At 36.6% G+C, this 22,541-nt stretch overlaps 1 protein-coding gene across 1 annotated transcript in view; it reads left to right on the forward strand.

Moving 5' to 3' along the window:
• Window positions 1-20,435, forward strand: part of LOC120534978 (cilia- and flagella-associated protein 20-like) — a 63,969-nt gene extending 43,534 nt beyond the window's left edge. The window contains exon 5 of the mRNA XM_039762475.1: window positions 20,379-20,435. Within this exon, the coding sequence (XP_039618409.1) occupies window positions 20,379-20,400 (22 nt within the window). The 3' untranslated portion in view covers window positions 20,401-20,435. The remainder of the gene's footprint in view (window positions 1-20,378) is intronic.
• Window positions 20,436-22,541: the final 2,106 nt, after the last annotated feature.

A 22,541-nucleotide genomic window follows, 5' to 3' on the forward strand; every position in this document is an offset into this window, starting at 1 on the left:
CCTTCTCCTTCCCGTGTTGCTTCAGGGCTGGTCACGTGTTCGTGGCTGTCTGACCTCATGCAGAAGTCTTTCGTGCTTTTGTTTCCCTCGGAGAGTGCAGAACCATCTGCGGGATGACTTTCCGTTTTAATTACGATCTCTGGGTGTGTGTCATTTGCAAGGTATGAGCAGGGGACAAAGTGGGTTATTTTAAATATGTTTTCAATCTCTCCCATACCTAATCTTTGTTATTGGCACCCTAGAAAATTGTTTTCCCATAAGGCGGTGTTGCTCCGTTGCTCTTTATGGACGCGGGGCTGTTGTGCATCTGACTTCCTTCAGCACTGTCGTTTGATTTAATTTTTTTCTTCCCCATGATGGACCGGTGAAAATAAAAGGTTTGGCAGTTGCATGTGTCGCTGTCTGGGGTTCTGTCCATGTTAATTTTAAAGGTTTTCTGACCTAACTGACGGCTAGAATCCTGCCGACTATGCCAATTGTGGATGCTAGGGGTCGCTCTTGCCCCATGGAACCCACCAGACAGACGTCCAGGACACATGTTTAAAATACCAAGAATAATTTCTTTAATATTATTCTTTCAATAAAGTGCACAAAGCACCGAACACTCCACAATTCTCCAATAATACAATAATAATAATAATCAATAACCAATCCTCTACTCCCAGCAGCTCTGTTCCTCTACCACCCAACTCTGGCTTAATTTGCTGGGTTTCCCACAGTCTTTTTAAAGTCCATGACCCGGAAATATTCCTTCTCAGGGTCAAATGCCTTCTTCAAGTATCCTGGAAGTACTGCGGGTTTTCGTCCTCATGACTCCGAAGTACTTTCGGGTTAGCGTCATGGTAATATATCCCAGGTTCTTGGTGAGCTCCCCTTGGTGGCACCCACGGCACCCAACAGGGCTGAAGAGACGGACTCCATGTCCCATACTGCCCTGTGGAAATCTGAGGAACCATTTCCATCCAGGGTAGCTGCCATCTAGCGTCCCAGGGGATGTAGTGCCCTGAAAAGGCTGCTTTCTTCTGTTGAAGGACGTCCCGGCTGGACTGAAACACCGGCCATCCATCACAACATTTAAATCTCTGAGTGCTTAAAAAGCAGACCGTTTTATTTATACTACTTTGTAGAATCACCTTTTAATTAATTCCAAGCAAGCATTCATGTATTAATTTTAGAAATTAATAACCTTCTCATCCTGAATCAGAAGTGATATTAGAAGTAATAAGTGACTATTTTTTTAACACAGTATGTTAAAGCACCAACGTGGGGCGAAGCTTGCCTTGATTTACTATTTTGTAATAAGACAGAATTGAGGGTGCAGAGGTGATTGAAACACTAGGGACAAGTGACTTTAATATATTACAGTTCTCAGTGTTTTGTAAGAGTGTATACAAAGACTAAAATTGTTGACTGAAAAGTTTAACTTTGGTTGGGCAAATTTTGAGCAAATGCGGCAAAGTCTAAGGAGGATAGACTGGCATAACCTTTTAACTGTGGAGACAATCAAAGAGCAGTGGAACAGGTTTAAAAATGTTTTACATGTAATGCAGGACAGTTACATACCTAGATTTGGAATTAAAAGGAAACCTCAACAGTGGGGTTAATAAAGAGTTAAAAAAGAAGCTGCAAAGGAAAAAAACTTTTATAAGGCATATAAGACTAATAATTCCAAAGTGAAATTTAGAGCATATGAGAACATGAGGGCAACCATGAAGAATGATATTAGGGAGGCTAAAAGACAGTTGGAGTGGAATATAGCTGATAAAGTGAAAGATGACCCTAAGAGATTCTTTCAGTATTTTAGCAGTAAAAGAACAGTCAAGGAGGAGGTGAAGTGCATCAGAAATAGTAAAGTGGTATAAAAGACAGTGAAAAAACGAACGTTCTAAACTTGCATTTTTCTAAGGTCTTCATAAGTGAAGAAGTGAATAACCTCCCAGTGGTAAATGGGACTAATAAGGAGGTAGTGAAGGATTTGGAAATTGTAGAGGGAGGGGTACTGCTCAATTAAATAGCCTGAAATCAAACAAATCAAATCACCAGGATCAGGTAATACATACTCTTGAGGCCTTAAGGAGGATAACAAGTACACATATAAACCCGTGACATTTTATTTTTAGGAAGTCACTGCACACTGGGGAAATTCAGAAAGACTGGAAAATGGCAAATATTATCCCATTATATAAAAAGGGCCACGGAACTATAGGCCAGTACGCTTAACATGAATCCCAAGAAATTTAATGGAACAAATTATTAAGGATAACGATTGAGCTACACATAGTAAGTATAGGAGTTATTCTGAACAGTCAGTATGGGTTCAGAAAAGGGAGGTTGTGTTTTACTAACAGGCTGGAATTCTACAATGAAGCAATAAAAAAATATGATCAAAGTGGAGCATATGATATTATTTATCTTGACTTTCAGAAAGAAATTGATAAAAGTGCCACATGAGAGGTTGGGCATCAAATTAAAAGAAGTGGGAGTTCAGGGTGATGTTTTTAGATGGGTGCAGAATTGGCTCAGACACAGGAAGCAGAGGGTGATGATGCGAGGTACCTTATCACCATTGGCTGTTAAGGATGTTAAGAATGGTGTTCCACAGGGGTCATTGCTGGGGTTGCTGCTGTTTTTAATATACTGTGTACATAAATAATTTAGATAGGACTATAAGTAACAAGCTGGTTTAGTTTTCAAATGATACCAAGATAGGTGGATTGGCTGATAATTTGGAGTCCATTAAATCATTACAGAAGGACGTGGACAGCATACAGGCTTGGGCAGATTTGTGGCAGATGAAATTTAATGTAAGTAAATGCATAGTATTACACTTGCAAAGTAAAAATATTAGTTTTGAATACACAATGGGAGGTCAGAAAATCAAGAGTACAAATTATGAAAAGGATTTAGGAGTTGCAGTGGACTCTACACTATCAACTTCCCAACAGTGTTCAGAAGCTATTCAGAAGGCAAACAGAATGTTAGGTTATATAGCACAATGTGAAGAGTACAAGTCCAAGGAGTTTGTGCTCAAGCTTTATAACGCACTGGCTTTGTTCTCCAGGCTACAAAAAGGACATAGCAGTGCTTGAAAAGATGAGCGACTAGGTTGATTCTAGGGCTACAGGGGAGGAGTTATGAAGAAAGATTTAAAGAGCTGAGCGTTTTCAATTTTTAGCAAAAGATTAAGACTTGTCATAATTGAAGTGTTATTTTAAAATGAGTTCATCAACATCATGGGGACACAGTTGTAAACTTGTTAAGGGTAAATTTTGCACAAACATTAGGAAGTCATTCTTTACACAGAGGACCATAGACACTTGGAATAAGCTACCGAGTAGTGGGGTAGACAGTTAGATTTTCAAAAGTAAACTTGATGTTTTTTAGAAGAACAAATGGGCTCTGCCCCCTGCTCGCCTCACTCACCAACCCTCAGGCCAGCAATAGTCGCTACCCATTTTGCTGCACTGCTGTTCGCATATGGGGATGCAGATGTACAATTTAAACAGATTGTTATTTTCATGGGAATTGTTACATATGCATAATAGACCTAAATATTTTCAAGTTGCGTTAGAGGTTTTCGTTGCGTTATACGTTTTCATTCTGTTTAGCTTTGAAATTAACACGCAAATATTTTTTAAACTTACACTTTTACTGAAAAACTTCAGTAAAAACAATATTTGTCATTAACTTTTCATCAATATTGCATTGAATTTTGATTCTGTGTTTGGAGTTACATTGTGACAACACAACGTATAACTGCCCGTGAGTGAATATTTCTTTCTCTCTAATAAATAAACCGACTTTTTCGAATGTTTGTCCCTGTGATTTGTTAATTGTCATAGCAAAAGCTATTTACATGAAACTGTAAATGTTTTAATACAAATGGCATATCAAGATCTCCTTTGGTGTCTAATGTTATCCGCGGAAGATGTACTACATTACCATTCTTGTCGCCTGTTAAAATTTTACATGTCAGAATTGTTCAACCTATTTTGAATACAGCTGATCTTGTCCTCCTGCATAGCCCATCACTCATACATAAATTACACAATAACATTACAATACATCCTTCTTTCAACAGTAATTTGGCCGGTGGAAGACCGGATGGTGTTAATGTTTGTAGAGATTCTACGGAATCTTGTAAGTTGATGTTTTCATCTTCCGCAATATCACCACCAACTGTTTCAGCATAGTCTATTGATACACATTTAACCAATTTGCCATGTAATTGATCAAAAATTTTTGCATTAATTCATTTGAGTTCAATGTTTCTCGGGGCTAGGATTGCCTGTGTACTCATTTATTCTGTTGATAACTCTTTAATAAGATCTGGACATAGTAAGTCTTCATTTATTAGGAACTTAAAGTGAGGAAAGTGTAAAAAATTATAAGAGCTGAGTGCAGGAACTGTGTGTGACAAAAGCATTCACACGAATGAAAGGTGAGAGGATCGTGGGCGTGGGATGTTAACCTGAAATGGTTGAGAGAGCAGGACTTAAAAATCTCTTGGCAAACGTCTTGTCTCGTCTCAAGATTTTATTTTATAATAGAGAAATTAAATGGATAGGAATGGCGAGCTTTGTTAGTCTGAATGGCCTGTCCTTGTCTAGATTGTTCTAATGTTCCAATGTAAGTACTTAAAATTTGATTTCAGTTTTCTTATATATTTAGTTAGTACAGTTTATGTCACCCAGTTATTTTTCTTAGTTTGTAATTTTCTTCCACTTCATGTGTCTTTAGAGCTCTTATATCTTCAAGATTTTAATTACTTAAAATCCCCCTGTTGCTAAACTATTACGTGTTCTTGCAATTAATTTATATGTCCATACTACTAAATACCTGTAAAGCATTCCTTAACACTGTCACAGTCAGCTTACAAAATCAGAAGTTATTATGCTTTACCATTAGCATAAACCAGCCCTGCACAGAGCATTTGTTCATTGCACTCACACTTGCTAGTATCTAACATTGTCTTTATTTCTTTTTCATATATTTTCTTTTTTTTTAACCATGTTTAATTTAAAACTTTTCCTTGATTTCTACAGTGCCATCCATAATGTATGGGGCAATGACACTTTTTTTATATTTACCCCACTAATCCAGTTTAAAATCACAAATCTTGGTCTTGGGCTTGGTCTCGTCCGATGCGAGAGATGGACGTCTGAAGTGGAGCTCCGCTAGCAGTGGTGCTATTTTTCATATTATTTGCTTATTATTCTGAGATATCCTGTATTTATTCAACCCGAGAGGGACTGCTACAGTATATGTAAGCACATATAAACATGGCCAACAAGAAGGGGGGTTCGAAAGAATCGAAAACTAAAGCTACATCCAAGCTGCGATCAGCAAGCCCCAGTTCAAGATACGGCCTATCAGAGACAGACCTGGATCAGATGGGCGAAAGCACAGACTCCTCGGGACCACGGTCCGCTACATGGTCGCCGGCTGAGAGCGAAAAGGGGAGCGAAGGTGCGATCGTGAGTGCAGATGTGGATAGTTCGCCGATTGGAGAAGATTACCTGAAACTGGAAAAGGCCGGGAAGTCCGCGGCCTCAGTTACGCAATTACACGAGCCTGTATTACGCAATTACACGAGCCTGTAGCAGCGGGGACACAGGCTTCAGCAAAGTCTGCTGCTTCATCTACGGTACAAGAAGGCACAATTGAACTATCTGAACTGAAAGTGTTGCTTGCTGAGCTCACGCAAGATATAAAGAAAAGCGAGAAGGCTAATGAGAAAGCAACGGCAAAGGCACTTGAGAGACTGAAACAGGAATTGAAACAGGAGATGAAACAGGCCAATGAATGGCTGCGAAATGAATTCCAACAGGAAATCCAACAGGCAAATGAAAGGGTGCGTCAAGAGGTACAACTTGAGCTTCGACAGGTTTGGGTAAAATTGAAGAGCGCATTCAGAAAACTCGGTTAAACTGAGCACGCTTGCTGATCAATTGAAGCATCTTAAGGAGACATTCACGAATCGGATCGAAATGGCCGAACATTTAGCTGCCAGTGCCGAGGAAAGAGCAGTAAATGTCAGTTCCGAATGTAAAAAACTCGGAGAAAAACTTGCTGGCTGGCTGCTTTAGAAGATGGGAGTAGAAGGTATAATGTCAGAATTGAAGGTCTGCCGGAGAATCGAGAAAGTTCAAACCCTGTGAAATTCGCAGCTGAACTTTTTCTAAAATAATCGGGGCGACTTTAAAGCAGAATCTGAGATAGCACAGGCTTACCGGATCAAACACCGTCAGACCCGACCAAGATCTTTTATAGTTCGTTTTGAACGATTATCATTTAAGCTAGAGGTGATGGCACTCCTCAGAAACAAGGAAGATATTATATATGAAAATAACCACATTCGTATCTTCCCTGACTTCTCTCCAGCAACAGCTATTAAGCGCAGCCTTCTATAATATTAAACAGCGGCTACGGCAAGCCAGTGTCAAATACAGCCACCTGTATCAGGCAAAACTGAAAGTGGAATGGCAAGGTCATTTCTATGTCTTCGCTAGCAAGGAAGAAGCAGAAAATGAATTAAGAAAGCTGATCCCGGACTATTCTGATACATAATAGTGAGTCATGGCGGTAAATGATAAAGCTAGGATTAATAATCTACTGTTGATCTATTTGTTTTAAAATACGGGTTTTTATCAGCATATATTCTCATATATTCTTATTATTACTTAGTATTACTAGGGCTATCTGTTTATGTTTTATTGTGCTTAATTACTTTTCCTCCTTTTTTTTTCTTTTTCTTTTCTAATTATTTCATGTGTACCCTAAATGAGACTGTTCAATATCATACCCTTGGTTTACTGTTATTGCTATTACTGCATTAAGACTTGTTATGCTTATTTTGGACACATCTTTAACACCATCACCCGGGTTTATTATCTGGGGGTATCATCTTAATGTACTAAAATTGCTGAAGACTATATATATATTTTAAGTGCAAAAATTTTTTTTTTTTTTTTTCTCTTTTAAAGACTATATTGGTAACAGATATCTCTATCTTTTAACCCTAAAGCGCCACTGCATGGGGCTTGTTGTGCTTTGGACGTGCTCTGTCTCTGGGTATGTCAGAGGACTGGGACTGCGTGAAGTGGGTTTTAGCCTCACTTGGGGAGGCAAAAAGGGAGGGTGGGGGTTAAGGGGAGAGAAAGAGAGCAGGCCTGATCTATACCTAATCTATCATCTCAATCTTTATAATTATAACTATCAACGTAATAATAAGCTGCATGGCAACAACTCTTGGGGAAATAGGAAATTAAGACCTAAACTATTTCACTTCCAGTTAAGACTATAAAATGACATCAAAAACTCAGAATCAGTGTCTCCATGATGGGACAGTTAACTTCGTAAGCTGGAATGTTAAAGGCCTGAATCACGAATTAAAGAGAAAGAAAGTACTTTCTCACCTAACAGGTCTAAATGCTAAAATAGTATTTTTACAGGAAACCCACTTACTAAGCAAGGATCAGTTCCGGCTGCAAAAAGACTGGACTGGCCAAATGTTCCATTCTAGTTTTACAAAGAAAACTAGAGGGTGGGAATTCTCATACATAGAACAGTACCATTTGTAGCATCAGATGTAGTATTGGATCCTGAAGGGAGATATGTAATGGTCATGGGAGACTTATCTAACTGTAAAATGATTTTGATAAATGTTTATGCACCTAATGTTGATGATAAGGAATTTATACAAAATTTATTTGCATCCATTCCCAATCTGAACACTCATAAAGTTATAATGGCTGGGGACTTTAATTGTGTTTTAAATCCACTTTTAGATAGACTTCCTCCACAGGGGAAGGCAACTAACACGCAAAGATAATTACAAAGTTTATAACTGATCACAACTTATCAGATCCCTGGAGGTTTTTAAACCCAAATTCAAGAACATATTCTTTCTACTCACCAGTACATCATTGCTACTCAAGGATTGATTACTTCTTTATAGATAATAACTTCTTGCCTAAGATTAAATCTTGTAAATACGATGCTATTGTTATTTCGGACCATGCTCCTATGATCTTGGAGCTGAAATTACTAAGCCCCATACACTCACCCCAGATGGCCTCAACCGCTTCTATTAGCTGACGAGAATTGTACTGAATTTATATCCAAACAAATCAAATTCTTTCTAGAGACAAATACATCCCCCCGAGATCTCTGCAGGAATACTCTGGGAAACTCTTAAGGCCTTCTTAAGAGGACAGATTATCTCATATCTTTCCCACAGAAATAAATCCGAAGCGAAGAAAGTAGCAGAGATAAAAAGCGAAATTACTAAAATAGATGAAGAACATGCCAGACTACCAAGCGAGACTCTACATAGAGGAGGCAGGCTCTACATTCAGAATTAAACCTCTTGACAACTAAAGAAACTGAACAACTAATTTACAAATCCAGACATCATTACTATGAACATGGAGAGAAAGCTAATAAGCTTTTAACTCAACAAATTCACAAGCAAGATGTGCAATGCAATCTCGTAATCACTAACACGAACGGAGATAAAATCATCGAACACAAAAATATAATGCACACTTTCAGAGACTACTATAAATCCCTATATACTACTGAGTTTAAAGAAGACAATATACAATCTAATGCATTTCTGGATACATTACAGATACCACAAATTGACGCTTTTAGTGTGGAGGAACTTGATAAACCTCTGGCATTATCAGAATTACTAGATGCTATAAAGTCACTCCAAGGTGGAAAAGCAGCAGGCCCTGACGGCTACCCTGCAGAGTTTTACAAGAAATTCTCCGCTCAGCTAGCTCCCTCCTATTAGCAACATTTACAGAAGCCAGAGATAACCAATTCTTCCACAAACCTTTCGCCAAGCACTAATCACTGTCTTTCCAAAACAAAATAAGGACTTATTACAATGTGCATCATACAGACCAATTTCACTTCTGAATAACGACGTTAAAATACTCTCTAAAATCATAGCTAGAAGGATGGAGAAAGTGCTACCCTCAGTAATATCACAAGACCAAACTGGATTTATTAGGGGCCGACACTTATCTTCAAATCTTCGACGCCTGTTTAATGTAATATACTCACCAACTAAATCAAACACCCCAGAAATATTATTATCATTGGATGCAGAAAAAGCATTCGACATGATTGAATGGAAATACCTTTTACTATATTGGAGAAGTTTGGATTTGGCCCAACATTTGTGCATGGATTAAATTACTGTATACTAACCCAGAAGCTTCAGTTTGCATCAATAACATTTGCTCAGACTACTTTAAACTAGAACGTGGCACTAGACAAGGATGCCCTTGTCACCGCTGCTGTTTGCATTGCCATTGAACCACTGGCAATACATTGTCGAAATACTGATCAGATAAAGGGGATTAGCAGAGAAGGACTGGAACAGAAAATCTCATTATATGCAGATGATATGGTACTGTATATATCGGACCCAGAAAATTCTGTGCCTGCAGTCTTAGCAGCACTCACAGAATTTCAAAAGATCTCTGGTCTCAGAATTAATCTGAATAAAAGTGTACTCTTTCCAGTGAATTCTCAAGCATATAATATTAGATTAGACACCCTACCTTTTATCATTGCAGAACAGTTTAAATACCTAGGGTAAACATCACAAGTAAACATAAAGCTCTTTATCAACAAAATTTCGTGTCTGCATGGAAAAAATTAAACAAGACTTGCATAGATGGTCAACCCTTCATCTCACACTAGCTGGAAGAATTAACACTGTTAAGATGAATATTCTTCCTAAGCTCCTTTTTATTTCAAAACATCCCAATATACATTAATAAATCATTCTTTAAGCAATTAGATTCAACAATAACCTCATTTATTTGGAATTCAAAACATCCACGCATCAAAAGAGCGACCCTACAAAGACAAAAGGCAGAAGGCGGCATGGCTCTACCTAACTTCCAGTTTTATTACTGGGGGCAAATATACAGGCGATAAGAACCTGGACACAAATAGAAGAACATACACAGGCTTGGACCGCAATAGAAGTAAAATCCTGCAGTACTTCTTTGTATTCCTTGCTCTGCTCCCAATAAACACACGTTATCGGCAATACACTAATAACCCAATTGTGCTCCACTCACTTAGAATCTGGAACCAATGTAGAAAGCATTTTAAGACAGAGAAGCTTCTTTCTGTGGCACCCCTGCAAGAGAACCACCTCTTTCAACCTTCACAAACATATGCAGTTTTAATATCTGGAAAAAATTTGGAATCAACTTGCTTAGAGATCTTTATATAGACAACGTCTTTGCATCCTATGAACAATTACATTCCAAATTTAACATTCCAGCTACACATTTCTTTCACTATCTTCAAATCAGGAACTTTGTTAAACAGAACCTTCCAGATTTTCCTCATCTTGCACCCTCATCCACGCTGGAAAAAATATTGCTCAATTTCAAGGAATTAGACTCCATCTCTACAATATATAAAATCATTTTACAATCCCTTCCTTTCAAAGATCCAAGAGGACACTGGGAAAAAGATCTCTCAATTAATATATCAGAAAAGGAGTGGAAAGTAGCAATGCAGATAATTCACTCGAGCTCAATATGCGCAAAGCATACAATTATACAACTCAAAATTATATATCGAGCACATCTGTCTCGACTAAAACTCTCCAAAATGTTTCCAGGGCATGATCCAACCTGCGAACGTTGCAACCAAGCCCCAGCCTCACTGGGTCACATGTTCTGGGCCTGCACCAAATTAACATTATTCTGGACAAAAATTTTTACTTACCTCTCAGACAGCCTTGGACTCACAATCCCTCCTAACCCATTAACAGCTGTGTTTGGGGTTCTTCCAGAGAGGCTTAAAGTGGAGAAGGACAAACAAATTGTGATTGCATTCACTACAATACTCAAGAGAAACAAAAATCAAATACTCAGTTAGAGGATCCGTACAGACTTTTTTCAAAACATGACAGGATCTAATCAGTAACATTTTAAAATAAGTTTATAAAGCACAGAGAATTTATTAATTTAGGTATGTTTACAAGCCTTTAATTTTACGCCGTTTGGCTTGCTCTCTCTCTCAGAGGTGGGGATCGATCTGTTCTTAACATAATTCTTTTTTTTGTAAAAACTTGATTGCTATGTATGGATTGTAATAAAATTAATAAAAAAAAAAAATTAATAAAATAAAATCACAAATCAAACCATTTAGATGTGATTTAAAGTGCACATTGCAAATTTTATTTAATTTGCCTACATTTCGATTACACCATGTAGAAAATACAACACTTTATATACGTATTCCCCCATTTCAGGACACCATAATAATATTAACAACAATTGGCATCATGGGTGTTTGTGATTACTCAGGTGCACTTCATTGCTTCATTAGTGCAGGCATAAGATACCTAGGCTTGCTTCTATCTATACACTACATCTGGAGTCTGTAGTTGCCATTGATCAACATGATTACAAAAGCTGTGCCAATGAAAGTCAAAGAAGTCATTATAAGGCTGAAAAAGAAGAATAAAACCATTACAGACATCGGTAAAACCTTGGGATTAACTAAATCAACTGTCTGGAATATCATTAAGAAGAAAAAACACTGTGGTGGGCTCAGTAATCACTAACGGGCTGGTAAGCCAGGGAAGACTTCCACTGCTGATAACAACAACAACATTTATTTATATAGCACAATTTTCATACAAATGATGTAGCTCAAAGTGCTTTACAATGTGAAGAAAGAAAGAAAGAAATATAAAAATAAAATTAGGCAATACTAATTAACAAAGAAAAAAGTAAGGTCTGATGGCCAGGGATGACAGAAAAAACAAACAAAAAAAAACACCAGAAGGAGAAAAAAACTAAATCTGCAAGGGTTCCAAGGCCAAGCAGGGGTTCTGAGGCCAGACCTAAGAATCTACTATGGTAAGAAAAAAGTCCCAAAAGCTTGTCTGACAGGTCAGAGGCAGCTGTATATATGTCAGAGACTATTTGCAGAAGTCTTCATGAACAGAAATACAGAGGCCACACTACAAGATACAAACCACTAGTTAGCCACAAATCTAGGATGGCCAGATTACAGTTTGTATAAAAAGGTACTTAAAAGATCCTGAAGAATTCTGGAAAAAAGGTGATGTGCACCGATGAGCCAAAGTTGAACCTGTATCAGAGTGATGGCAAGAGGAAAGCGTGGAGATAAAAACAAACTGCCCAAGATCCTAGCATACCACATCATCTGTTAAACATGGTGGTGAGTGTATTATTGCTTGGACAAGTATGACTGCCACAGGTATTGGCACACATTGATGATGTAAGTGCTTACGGCAGTTTCACAATTAATTCCAAGGTGCATAGAAACATGTGCTCAGGCTCCAGTAAATGTATCCAAACTTACTGGACAGGGCTTTAAAGCTACAAAATTGGAAAATTCTTGAATGGCCAAACAAGTTACCTGATTTAAATCCAATTGAGCATGCCTTCCATATGCTGAAGAGAGAACTTAAGGGGTCAAGTCCTGAAACAAGTAGGAACTGAAGATGGCTACATTAGAAGCTTGGCAGATCATCACCAGAGAAGATATTCAGAACCTGGTGATGTCTAGGAATCGCAAACTTAAAGCAGTCATTACATATAATAAATATGTAACAAAGTACTGAATATTACTGCTTTAATATATCTACCATTGCTATGCCCCAAACATTATGGTACCCTGAAATTTGAGGACCATGTATAAAAAGTGTTGTCACTTCTATATGGCGTGGCCGGGATTTATGCAAATACCTTTAAATTAAAGTCTGCAATGTGCACTTTAATTATCTCTGAATTGTTTGATCTGTGATTTTATACTGTGAAGCAGAGGTGTAAATCAAGAAAAAATGTGTTTTTGTCCCAGATGTTATAGAGAGCACTGAATCTATTTTTTTTTTTCACTTATTCTCTATTTGAGGTCAACTGATTAAGCTTAAACAATATATCCTATACATTCTCTTTAATTTCATTAATTTGTCAATAATCTAGATAAAATATATACTCCGTGATATACAGTAATACAGAAAAACAACTCCTTAGAGTAAATCACAAATTAGAACTGTATAATGAACCTTATTCCTTAGCTTATTCATACACAGTATGCAAAAGCAGTGTATTTTTAACAGCTGTTTAGTTTGAATGATGACCATGACGATTACTGCTTTAGTTTTAGGTTCATTTAAATGGAAAGAAAATAGTTAAAGACATGGTATATGTACTGTTGCCAATGGAAGTGCGGCTTTGTTGAACAATGTTGATTAGTTTGGCTGTGAGTGCTGCCTGCCATGTTAGCAAAAAGATGTCTGCTTAAAATGAATGCCATTTCAGTGGTATAGGGCAGAAATAATTTATACAATGTTATGCTGCTGTTTGCACACACCCCAAGAGGTGGTAGACAGTATGATAAGCAGATTGTTTCCTTCCTTTCATTTGTTGTGTCTCCATCAGAGCCATGTGTGTTTTTATTGGAATACATTTATGTAAAATTTATTATTACACATGAATTGAAAAAAATATATAATCATATCAAAAATATATAATTAAACATTTATTGAGAGAAATCAAAACGTAAACCTACATATTTTTCCATTGGCTTTGTCTATATTGTGAGAGTCCTGTGCATTTGAATGTTAATTATTTAAAATTAACAGTAAGAACTTTATTTTGATAAGGTGTGTCACATAAGCAGTTATAGTACACCTCACCATATTATAGTGTTACAGTCATGGCCAAAATTATCGGCACCCCTGAAATTTTCCCAGAAAATGCACCATTTCTCCCAGAAAACTGTTGCAATTACAAATGTTTTGGTATACACATGTTTATTTCCTTTATGTGCTTTGGAACAACACAACAAAACACAGAAAAAAAGCCAAATGTGACATAATTTCACACAAAACTCAAAAACCGTGCTTGACAAAATTATTGGCACCGTCAACTTAATATTTCGTTGCACGCCCTTTGGAAAAAATAACTGAAATCAAACGCTTCCTATAACCATCAACAAGCTTGTTACACCTCTCAACTGGAATTTCCGGCCACTCTTCTTTTGCAAACTGCTCAAGGTCTCTCAGATTTGAAGGGCGTCTTCTCCCAACAGCAATTTTGAGATCTCTCCATAAGTGTTCAATCGGATTTAGATCCGGACTCATTGCTGGCCACTTCAAAACTCTCCAGCGCTTTGTCTTCAACCATTTCTGTGTGCTTTTAGAGGTATGTTTGGGGTCATTGTCCTGCTGGAACACCCATGACCTCTGACGCAGACCCAGCTTTCTGACACTGGGCCCTACATTGCGCCCCAATATCTTTTGGTAGTCTTCAGATTTCATGATGCCCTGCACACAGTCAATGCATCCAGTGCCAGAGGCAGCAAAACATCCCCAAAACATCTTAGAACCTCCACCATGTTTGACTGTAGGTACTGTGTTCTTTTCTTCGTAGGCCTCATTCCATTTTCTATATACAGTAGAATGATGAGCTTTACCAAAAAGCTCTACCTTGGTGTCATCTGTCCACAAGATGTTCGCCCATTAGGATTTTGGCTTCCTCAAGTACATTTTGGCAAACTCCAGTCTGGCTTTTTTATGTTTCTGTGTCAGCAGTGGGGTCCTCCTGGCTCTCCTGCCATAGCGTTTCATTTCATTCATATGTCGACAGATAGTTCAAGCTGACATTGTTGCACCCTGAGTCTGCAGAACAGCTTGAATATGTTTTGACGTTGATTGGGGCTGTTTATACACCATTTGGAATATCCTTCGTTGCAGTCTTTTATCAATTTTTCTCTTCCGTCCACGTCCAGGGAGATTAGCTTCAGTGCCATGTGTTGTGAACTTCTTGATTATGTTGTGCACAATGGACAAAGGAACATGAAGATCCCTGGAGATGGACTTGTAGCCTTGAGATTGTTGATATTTTTCCACAATTTTTGTTCTCATGTCCTCAGACAATTCTCTGCTCTTCTTTCTGTTCCCCGTGCTTAGTGTGGCACACTCAGAAACACAACAGAAAGGTTGAGTCAACTTTTCTCCATTTTAACTGGCTTCAGGTATGATTGCTATATTGCCAGCACCTGTTTCTTGCCACAGGTGAGTTCAAACGAGAATCATATGCTTGAAATAAAACGATTTACCCACAATTTTGAAAAGGTGCCAATAATTTTCACCGGCCCATTTTTGGAGTTCTGTGTGACATGATTTCAGATTTGCCTTTTTTTCTCAGTTTTTTGTGTTGTTCCAATGCACATAAAGGAAATAAACATGTGTATACCAAAACATTTGTAATTGCAACAATTTTCTGGGAGAAATGGTGCATTTTCTGGGAAAACTCCAGGGGTGCCGATAATTTCGGCCATGATTGTATTTATGTCAATGTACTGGTAATATTTCCACTAATCCTTTGACTCAGGGTTTGCAGAAACCATATCTTGATTTTGCATTCCGAAAACTCATTCCAGGATTTCAACTGAAAAAACCTTTAATGAGGCCTAGAAACATAAACTAATTCTGGTCCTGAAATGTATGTATGCTGGTTTCCATTCTACATACACATAAAAACAAATCTAAGTTTATGTATTCTTTGCTTAATCCTTTAACCTTTAAATTAACTTTTCATCCCTCAGTCCCCTTGCTATATAATTAATAGTCCTTCTGCACTTGCTCTTGTCATCTTTCAGGAAAAAACTACTACAGCAGCAATTGATTTATTATCATGTGCACCATTAACACAAGAAAATGGTCAGAGTTTTGTTTGTTCCAGAATCCAAAGCAATGCATTCCATCCATCCATCCATCCATTTTCTAACCCGCTGAATCCGAATACAGGGTCACGGGGGTCTGCTGGAGCCAATCCCAGCCAACACAGGGCACAAGGCAGGAACCAATCCTGGGCAGGGTGCCAACCCACCACAGGACACACACAAACACACACTAGGGCCAATTTAGAATCGCCAATCCACCTAACCTGCATGTCTTTGGATTGTGGGAGGAAACCGGAGCACCGGAGGAAACCCACGCAGACACGGGGAGAACATGCAAACTCCACGCAGGGAGGACCTGGGAAGCGAACCCGGGTCTCCTAACTGCGAGGCAGCAGCGCTACCACTGCGCCACCGTGCCGCCCACGCATTCCTATTATATTAAACAGAATTTAGCTACTATTTTTAATTGCCAGTCCTCCAGTTTTTGTGGGTGTAGGGTTTTTATTATTTACTATACTAGAATTCAGACTATCCTACTATTATGGTCAGTGTACTGTTAGAGTGGCAGTGGCAGTAAAAAATACAAAAAACAAAAATAGCCATGAATTGGAGAAAAAGTTGCAGAGGTCAATGCCAGAAATATAAAATGAACCAGAAAGACACACAAAGTGTGAAAAAATTGTATTGCTATTTTTCAGAACTGGTAGCCATACTGATGCTAGTAATGTAGCTCTGTTGCTACCATGTGTCAACAGAAAGCTGCATCATGTAATGCCATAGTCCAATGTATATCCAAGATAGTTAGACATTAGTTCCAGCATCCAGATTTTTGATTAGTGAAAAAAACATTCAATGCTAATTAGAATAAAATATGTTGAAGTATTCTGGACTTGCATGACTTCAGGCTTTAATTTTTGGTTAATATTTTGGCCTTTGGATGCTTTGCACTTTATGAGTTTTTGGCTTTGACCTACTCTAGTATTAACTTTGACTTCTCCTTCTTGTCCCATAATCTGTTTCCTATGATTTCCTTACTGCCAGTCCATCCTGGAAGTACATCTGGATTCTTAAAGACTGGGTTCTTATGTTCAGCACCTTGTACTATAGAAGGACTGTGCATCAGTATATTGGTCCTTAGTGCCATGAGGATATCCATGTTCTTTGACTATTATATCATTTCCATCAGCACTATTAATGGAATCTGGATAAATGCCTTCAGGGCCTTGGGGACTTTAGGATAGTGCTGTATTAGGTCTCTATTAGAGTAATATTTCTTCCTTTTGTTATTTTGTTTGTATAAAATTAATGACTATTTTGATATTTTATTTATTTTAATATTGTTCTGGTGATGTCATAGTGTTGCCATTTTTTGATGTACTTTTTGTATTTTGATATGTGTGGAACCATCATATTGTTCACATCAAAAGTCCCCAGGTCCTAGTTATGTAGTACTGAATGTTTATCAACTGTGATTTTGTTGCACCTCTGCAATAAAGATGGCAGGTCATATAACCTAGAATTCAAACTTAATTAAAATAAGGGAAACATATTAAAAAAAAAAACTAACAAAAAATTGCAAAGAAAATAATTAATTTAGCGTTTTGAAGTTGGTTTTGGTCTAGTTCTTGATTTTAGGTTAATATTTTGGCTGATAAGTTTCATTTTCTGTCATTCTGTGTATCGATCATCGCCTTATCTAAATTTTCTTTTGTGATTAAATGAATGAATGAATAACCTTACTAATAACCTTGATTCAGCTGTGTCACTCAAAGTTTACTAAACTCCGTAGCCAACATAATATATTTTGGCTGCTGTGTAGCAGGCCTTTTGAGGTAAAGCAGTCTGTCAGGTGTGATGCCAAAATATGCAGACTAAGAAAATTCCAGACATTATACTTTTACTTCCCTTAGTATCTTTCACTTGGAAAGTAAGACTGCATTAAGTAATGTGATGCTTATGGAGTAATTTGTCAGTCCTTGAAGAATTATGCTAATAGTAACATCTGAAATTAAACTTTCCTCGATCTCAGTGGAGGAGAAAACTTGCTGGCTACAACATAAACCTTTGGCATAAATCAATGCTTAATCTGTTTGTTGCTGGGAGGTCATTTGTTTACAAATTGAAATATATTAATGATAATACTGTGCTTTGTGGAACAGTGCCTCAGTCTGTAATTTAACAGAGCATTTTTAGATTTATTAATGGGTGCATTAATCACTTTCAGGAGATGGCTGGCCATCAGGTTAGGTGGGACAACCAAATTCACCTGGATATGTACACTTCATCCTTAACCCAAATAGTGACAGAAGCTCTAGTATTTGTGTCTTGATATTATGATTTTTTTTGTTTTGTTTTTGTTGTCTATTTTGCCTAATGGCATCAAAAGGGGACTGCAACATCTGGATCTCCTAATCCTGTATAATTTCTAGGTATTGAGGTTCTTACAGATTTAGAATTTCAATGTCTACTGAATGTATTGGAATAACTACTTTATGAATTCTGTGGAATACTGTTAATAATTACCATACCATTTTCTGAGCCTGCTAGATCTTGAGCAGGATCATAGGAAGCCAAAGCCAAAGCAATCTCAGCAAGCACAGGACATAACACAGATACAATCCCTTGATAGGGCTGCCAGTCCATTGTAGGGCAAATGCTCACTAGGGCCAATTTAGCAATGTCACTTCATCTAATCTGTATGTCCTTGGAATGTGAGAGGAAACTGGAGCACCTGGAAGAAACCCACACACACAGGGAGAACATACAAACCCTTGTCTCCTTACTGAGAGGCAGAAGCACTAGCACTGCACCACTGTGCCATCTCAATTAATAATTACTTAACTAGTAATTGTAAATGTGTATAGTACTAAAACTATATAGGATAAAATAAACTCAAATGTCTTTATAGGCAATAAGAAATAATTTCAGCTTTAAAATACTTTGAGGTATATTGCAAAATGATTATGTTTATTATACAATAACACAAAATCTGACTAAATTGTTTCTACACCAACTTCATTTAGAAAACAGTACATAATTATTTATGTTTGATAATAATTTTATGTGTGCTGTAAAACATTCATCTATTCAGCAGTTACCTAACCCACTTTATTGAATTCATTGTCATGGGATGTGTATGCTTATCTTGGCAGCAGCAGGCACAAAGACTATAAAGACTGACAAATTAATGACTTTTCCTTCGAGTGTAAAGATTAAGGTGTAGAAAAAAAAAGTACTGAGTCCTATACTAAATGTTTAACTTTGCTTTGAATAGAGACATAATTAAATGTTCCCGTCATTTAATACCAAATGTTAATTCTGAAATGAGAAATGAGAAAAGCATAGCATATATTTTTACAACTAGGGGGCTTTGCCCTCTGCTTGCTTTGCTCACCCACCCCCTTCCCCCCAAAGGGGCATGCTAAGCGCAAGCCAATTCACGTCTCTTGTGCTCGCGTTGTGAAGGGGGGAGCTGAATGCACACTAAGGAGTGCGGTCGGATCAGCTGCTGGTTTGCGTGTTCTGCTTGTTGCACTGCACGTCATTTACTTAAAAGCCTGTACAGCAGCTGTCCTTTTGTCTCAGTGTCTTGTCTTGTGGGATGTTAAAGTGTCTCTCGCGGGACATCAAAGTGTCTCTTGCGGGATGTTAAATTGTCTCCAAGAAAATCACGTATCGTCTCCTTCCATGCCTTCCAAGATTTTTTTTTATAATAGAGATTATTCTTGTTATGCAGCTCTGCCCTGTCACTACTAATGTAATTTTCTCATCTGTTGACTGAGGAATAAATTAATGATTAATCATAGTATAGCATAGAAAAATTTTATTTGTAGTCAATTCTTTAAAATTAATTCCCCTCGTAGGCAGTTGTCCTTCTTACAGTGTACATAGTCTTGGTATGCTTTGGGTCAGTTTCTTGAATGCCTTTCACTGGTGTGAAGAGTGTGTAAGATTCTCATTGTTCCTGTCAAAATGAGCAATGCTTAGGAGTGTACATGAGAATCAGTGTAAATTCTTACTAGCTAGGGAGGTGACGAGAATGAGAAACCTTTGAGTGGATGAAAGGCATAGAACTGTTTAAAATATATTTATTTACAAAGTAAGTAATACTAAATGATATGTTTAAAACATTATGACATTTACTTTCTAACATTCTGTAAAATGGAAAGGACTACAGTGCACCCTGTCCCATTCTTTTCTTTTTACTATTTTCTGGAAGATATATAACATCCTTCCATTTCCATTTTTTTTAAACACAGTTATACTATTTCTGAGTTGTGGTGGGTTAGAGTTTATCTGAGTGGCATTCTTTTCCTCATTATAATAGAGTTTACTCTACTTAATGACATTTTCAATCAACAATCTTCTATTGTTTTCTTAAATTATTAATTTTATAAATCCATATTCCTAATAATAAAGTTTAAGCACTTGTATTGCTGAAAATGTTTTCTGAAATATTTTGAAACAGAATTCATACATATTTTTTCAACGAATAATATAATTTATTAAGTACTGATTATAATTTAAGCATATTTTCTTTTTTGATGTTACCGTATTTATTGTGATTTAGAAGGATTATTAAATTATTATTTTAATGGTATTGGGATCTCTCTTAAGATGATAGAAATTTAAATCTAACAATATGCATTTCAAATTATTTCCTGCAGAGAACTGCCTCCTGGATCTTAAAACCAACTTGAACACACCTAATATTAAGAAAGGGGAAAATGAAGTATTTTCTAAATTGGTTCATATTGTTTTTATGTCGCAATAATATTGTCAAGTAAAGCTTCATCTTATAAGTCCCTGAAAAAATTCTGAAATAGGACATTTTATTTTTTCAGTGTGTATTCTAAAATACATTAGTATCATCATAAGATTTTTATTCACTCTTAATGTGCATATATTTATAATAATAATAAATATCTGTAATTCCATAATTTTTATTGAAGAAGAGTCTTACAGTGTGATATTTCCAATCCAATGTAATCCAATTCTTTTATACAGAAAGAAAAAAATGAATACAGTGCTCATATGTGTTTATTTTCTCACTAAATTCACCCAAGAGACTGAAGCACTAGAATACCCAAGAACAAGTGTAATATCTCCCCCAAATAATGAAAAGAAAATTTAGAAAAGAAGACACTCCTCTTCTTCTCATTCATTGGTCAAGTGTTCAGTATTCAAAAGCTTGTTACTATGTGAAAGTATTTCTACTGTGTGAATTACTCTGACTTTCCATAAGTATCTATTTAACAATATTTTAGCAAAAATGTATGTATGTTACATGTTGTGAGCATATACATTTCACAGACATTTTTATATTGTTTGTTGTGTTCCAGTGGTGGTCCTCATAGAGGCCTATTCTATCAGATGTTAGAATTAAGATTTTTGTGTCCATCACTACAAACTATACAGAGTATGTAGCATATTAAAAAAATAATTTTTGGCTGAGGCATTCCTTTAAATATTTTTGACATGTTATGCAGCATCTAACTGCTGGATTTCATTCTAATTAAATTCTTTGAAATTTAAAGTGTAATTATGTTTTACCGTAACTCTGTACTGTGATACAAAACATGTAAAAGACGTAAGCAAGCAATAAATGACAAAGGAATTAAGTATGGGTTCCTTTAATATGAAGATGAATGAAGTAAGAAGGAGTTTCTTAGAAAGAAATGTGTTTCACTATAATTCAAAATTAGAATATTGAAGATATATGCATACCATGTAAGTTGGTTTCAAAAACTGCCAAAACACATTAAAAGATCCACAGGAAAAAATTGCTGAAGCCATGGTTATCTAGTAGAAGAAGAAACTGAAGCAATGCATACAAAATATGTGTAAAGGAAAGGTGGGAAATGAAGAGGAAAAAAGGTACATATCTACGTACACTGTATTTTTGAGAAACTGAAAAGTGTTAAAGAAATAGAATATAAGGATAACACTAAGTTGCAGCCCAGATGGTTCAGTATTGCAATAACTATGTAATGTGCCTTTCCAAAATTCAAGGGAGAAATAAAATTATAAACTATTAAGCTGAGTATAATAAATATATAATTAATACATTAAGTCTACCTTTAAATATTTCTAGTGATTTAATTAATCTTTCAAAGGCTTTATAGAAAAGCATTTCACAAAAGTGGAAACCAGAACAGTTCTTTTATCTGTAGTACAACTGCAATACAAATGACCAAAGTACAACCTTCAATTGAAGAAAGTTGACTGGAGGAAACACACATGTGTAAGAACAGAATGATGTGGAGCAATGTCATGTAATTCCTCTGTCAAAAATAAAATATATAGTTGAAGCATAGTTGAATTGAATTAAAACCCTATACAATAATTGTTAAAGTCACAACTCTTTCAGCAGATAGTTATATCCCCTTCCTTTCACCCAATATTGACTCAGAAGCTCATGCAATACAGAATACTGTTATAACCTTGGAAAATGATCTTCCTAATAATCTTCGAGAAGACAAAGCACTAAGAGTTTTGTTTTTAAAAACAAACTTAAAACATACATGTTTGCTAAAATGTGTGAATAATCTGTTTTTTAAATATTTTACTGCAATGATTAATGTATTTTTTAAACCATTTTGTTGTAATTGACACCATTTATTTGGGCTACAAGGGTACATTATAAATTACATTTATTATTATTATGTGAGGTAAGTAAAGTCTGAATATATCATCAGCTGAAAAAGAAGAGTTTCAGCGAATGTGGTATAAGCACCAAAAGGAAATTGATGGAATGTCACAGCATGGCAGAGGCAATCAAAATTTCAAGTTCAGAATGTTTTACAGTGGTTGAAATAAAAAAGAAGTGG

This window comes from Polypterus senegalus, chromosome 9 (genome assembly GCF_016835505.1).
Source record: "Polypterus senegalus isolate Bchr_013 chromosome 9, ASM1683550v1, whole genome shotgun sequence".
In the NCBI taxonomy this organism is placed as follows: Eukaryota; Metazoa; Chordata; class Cladistia; order Polypteriformes; family Polypteridae; genus Polypterus; species Polypterus senegalus.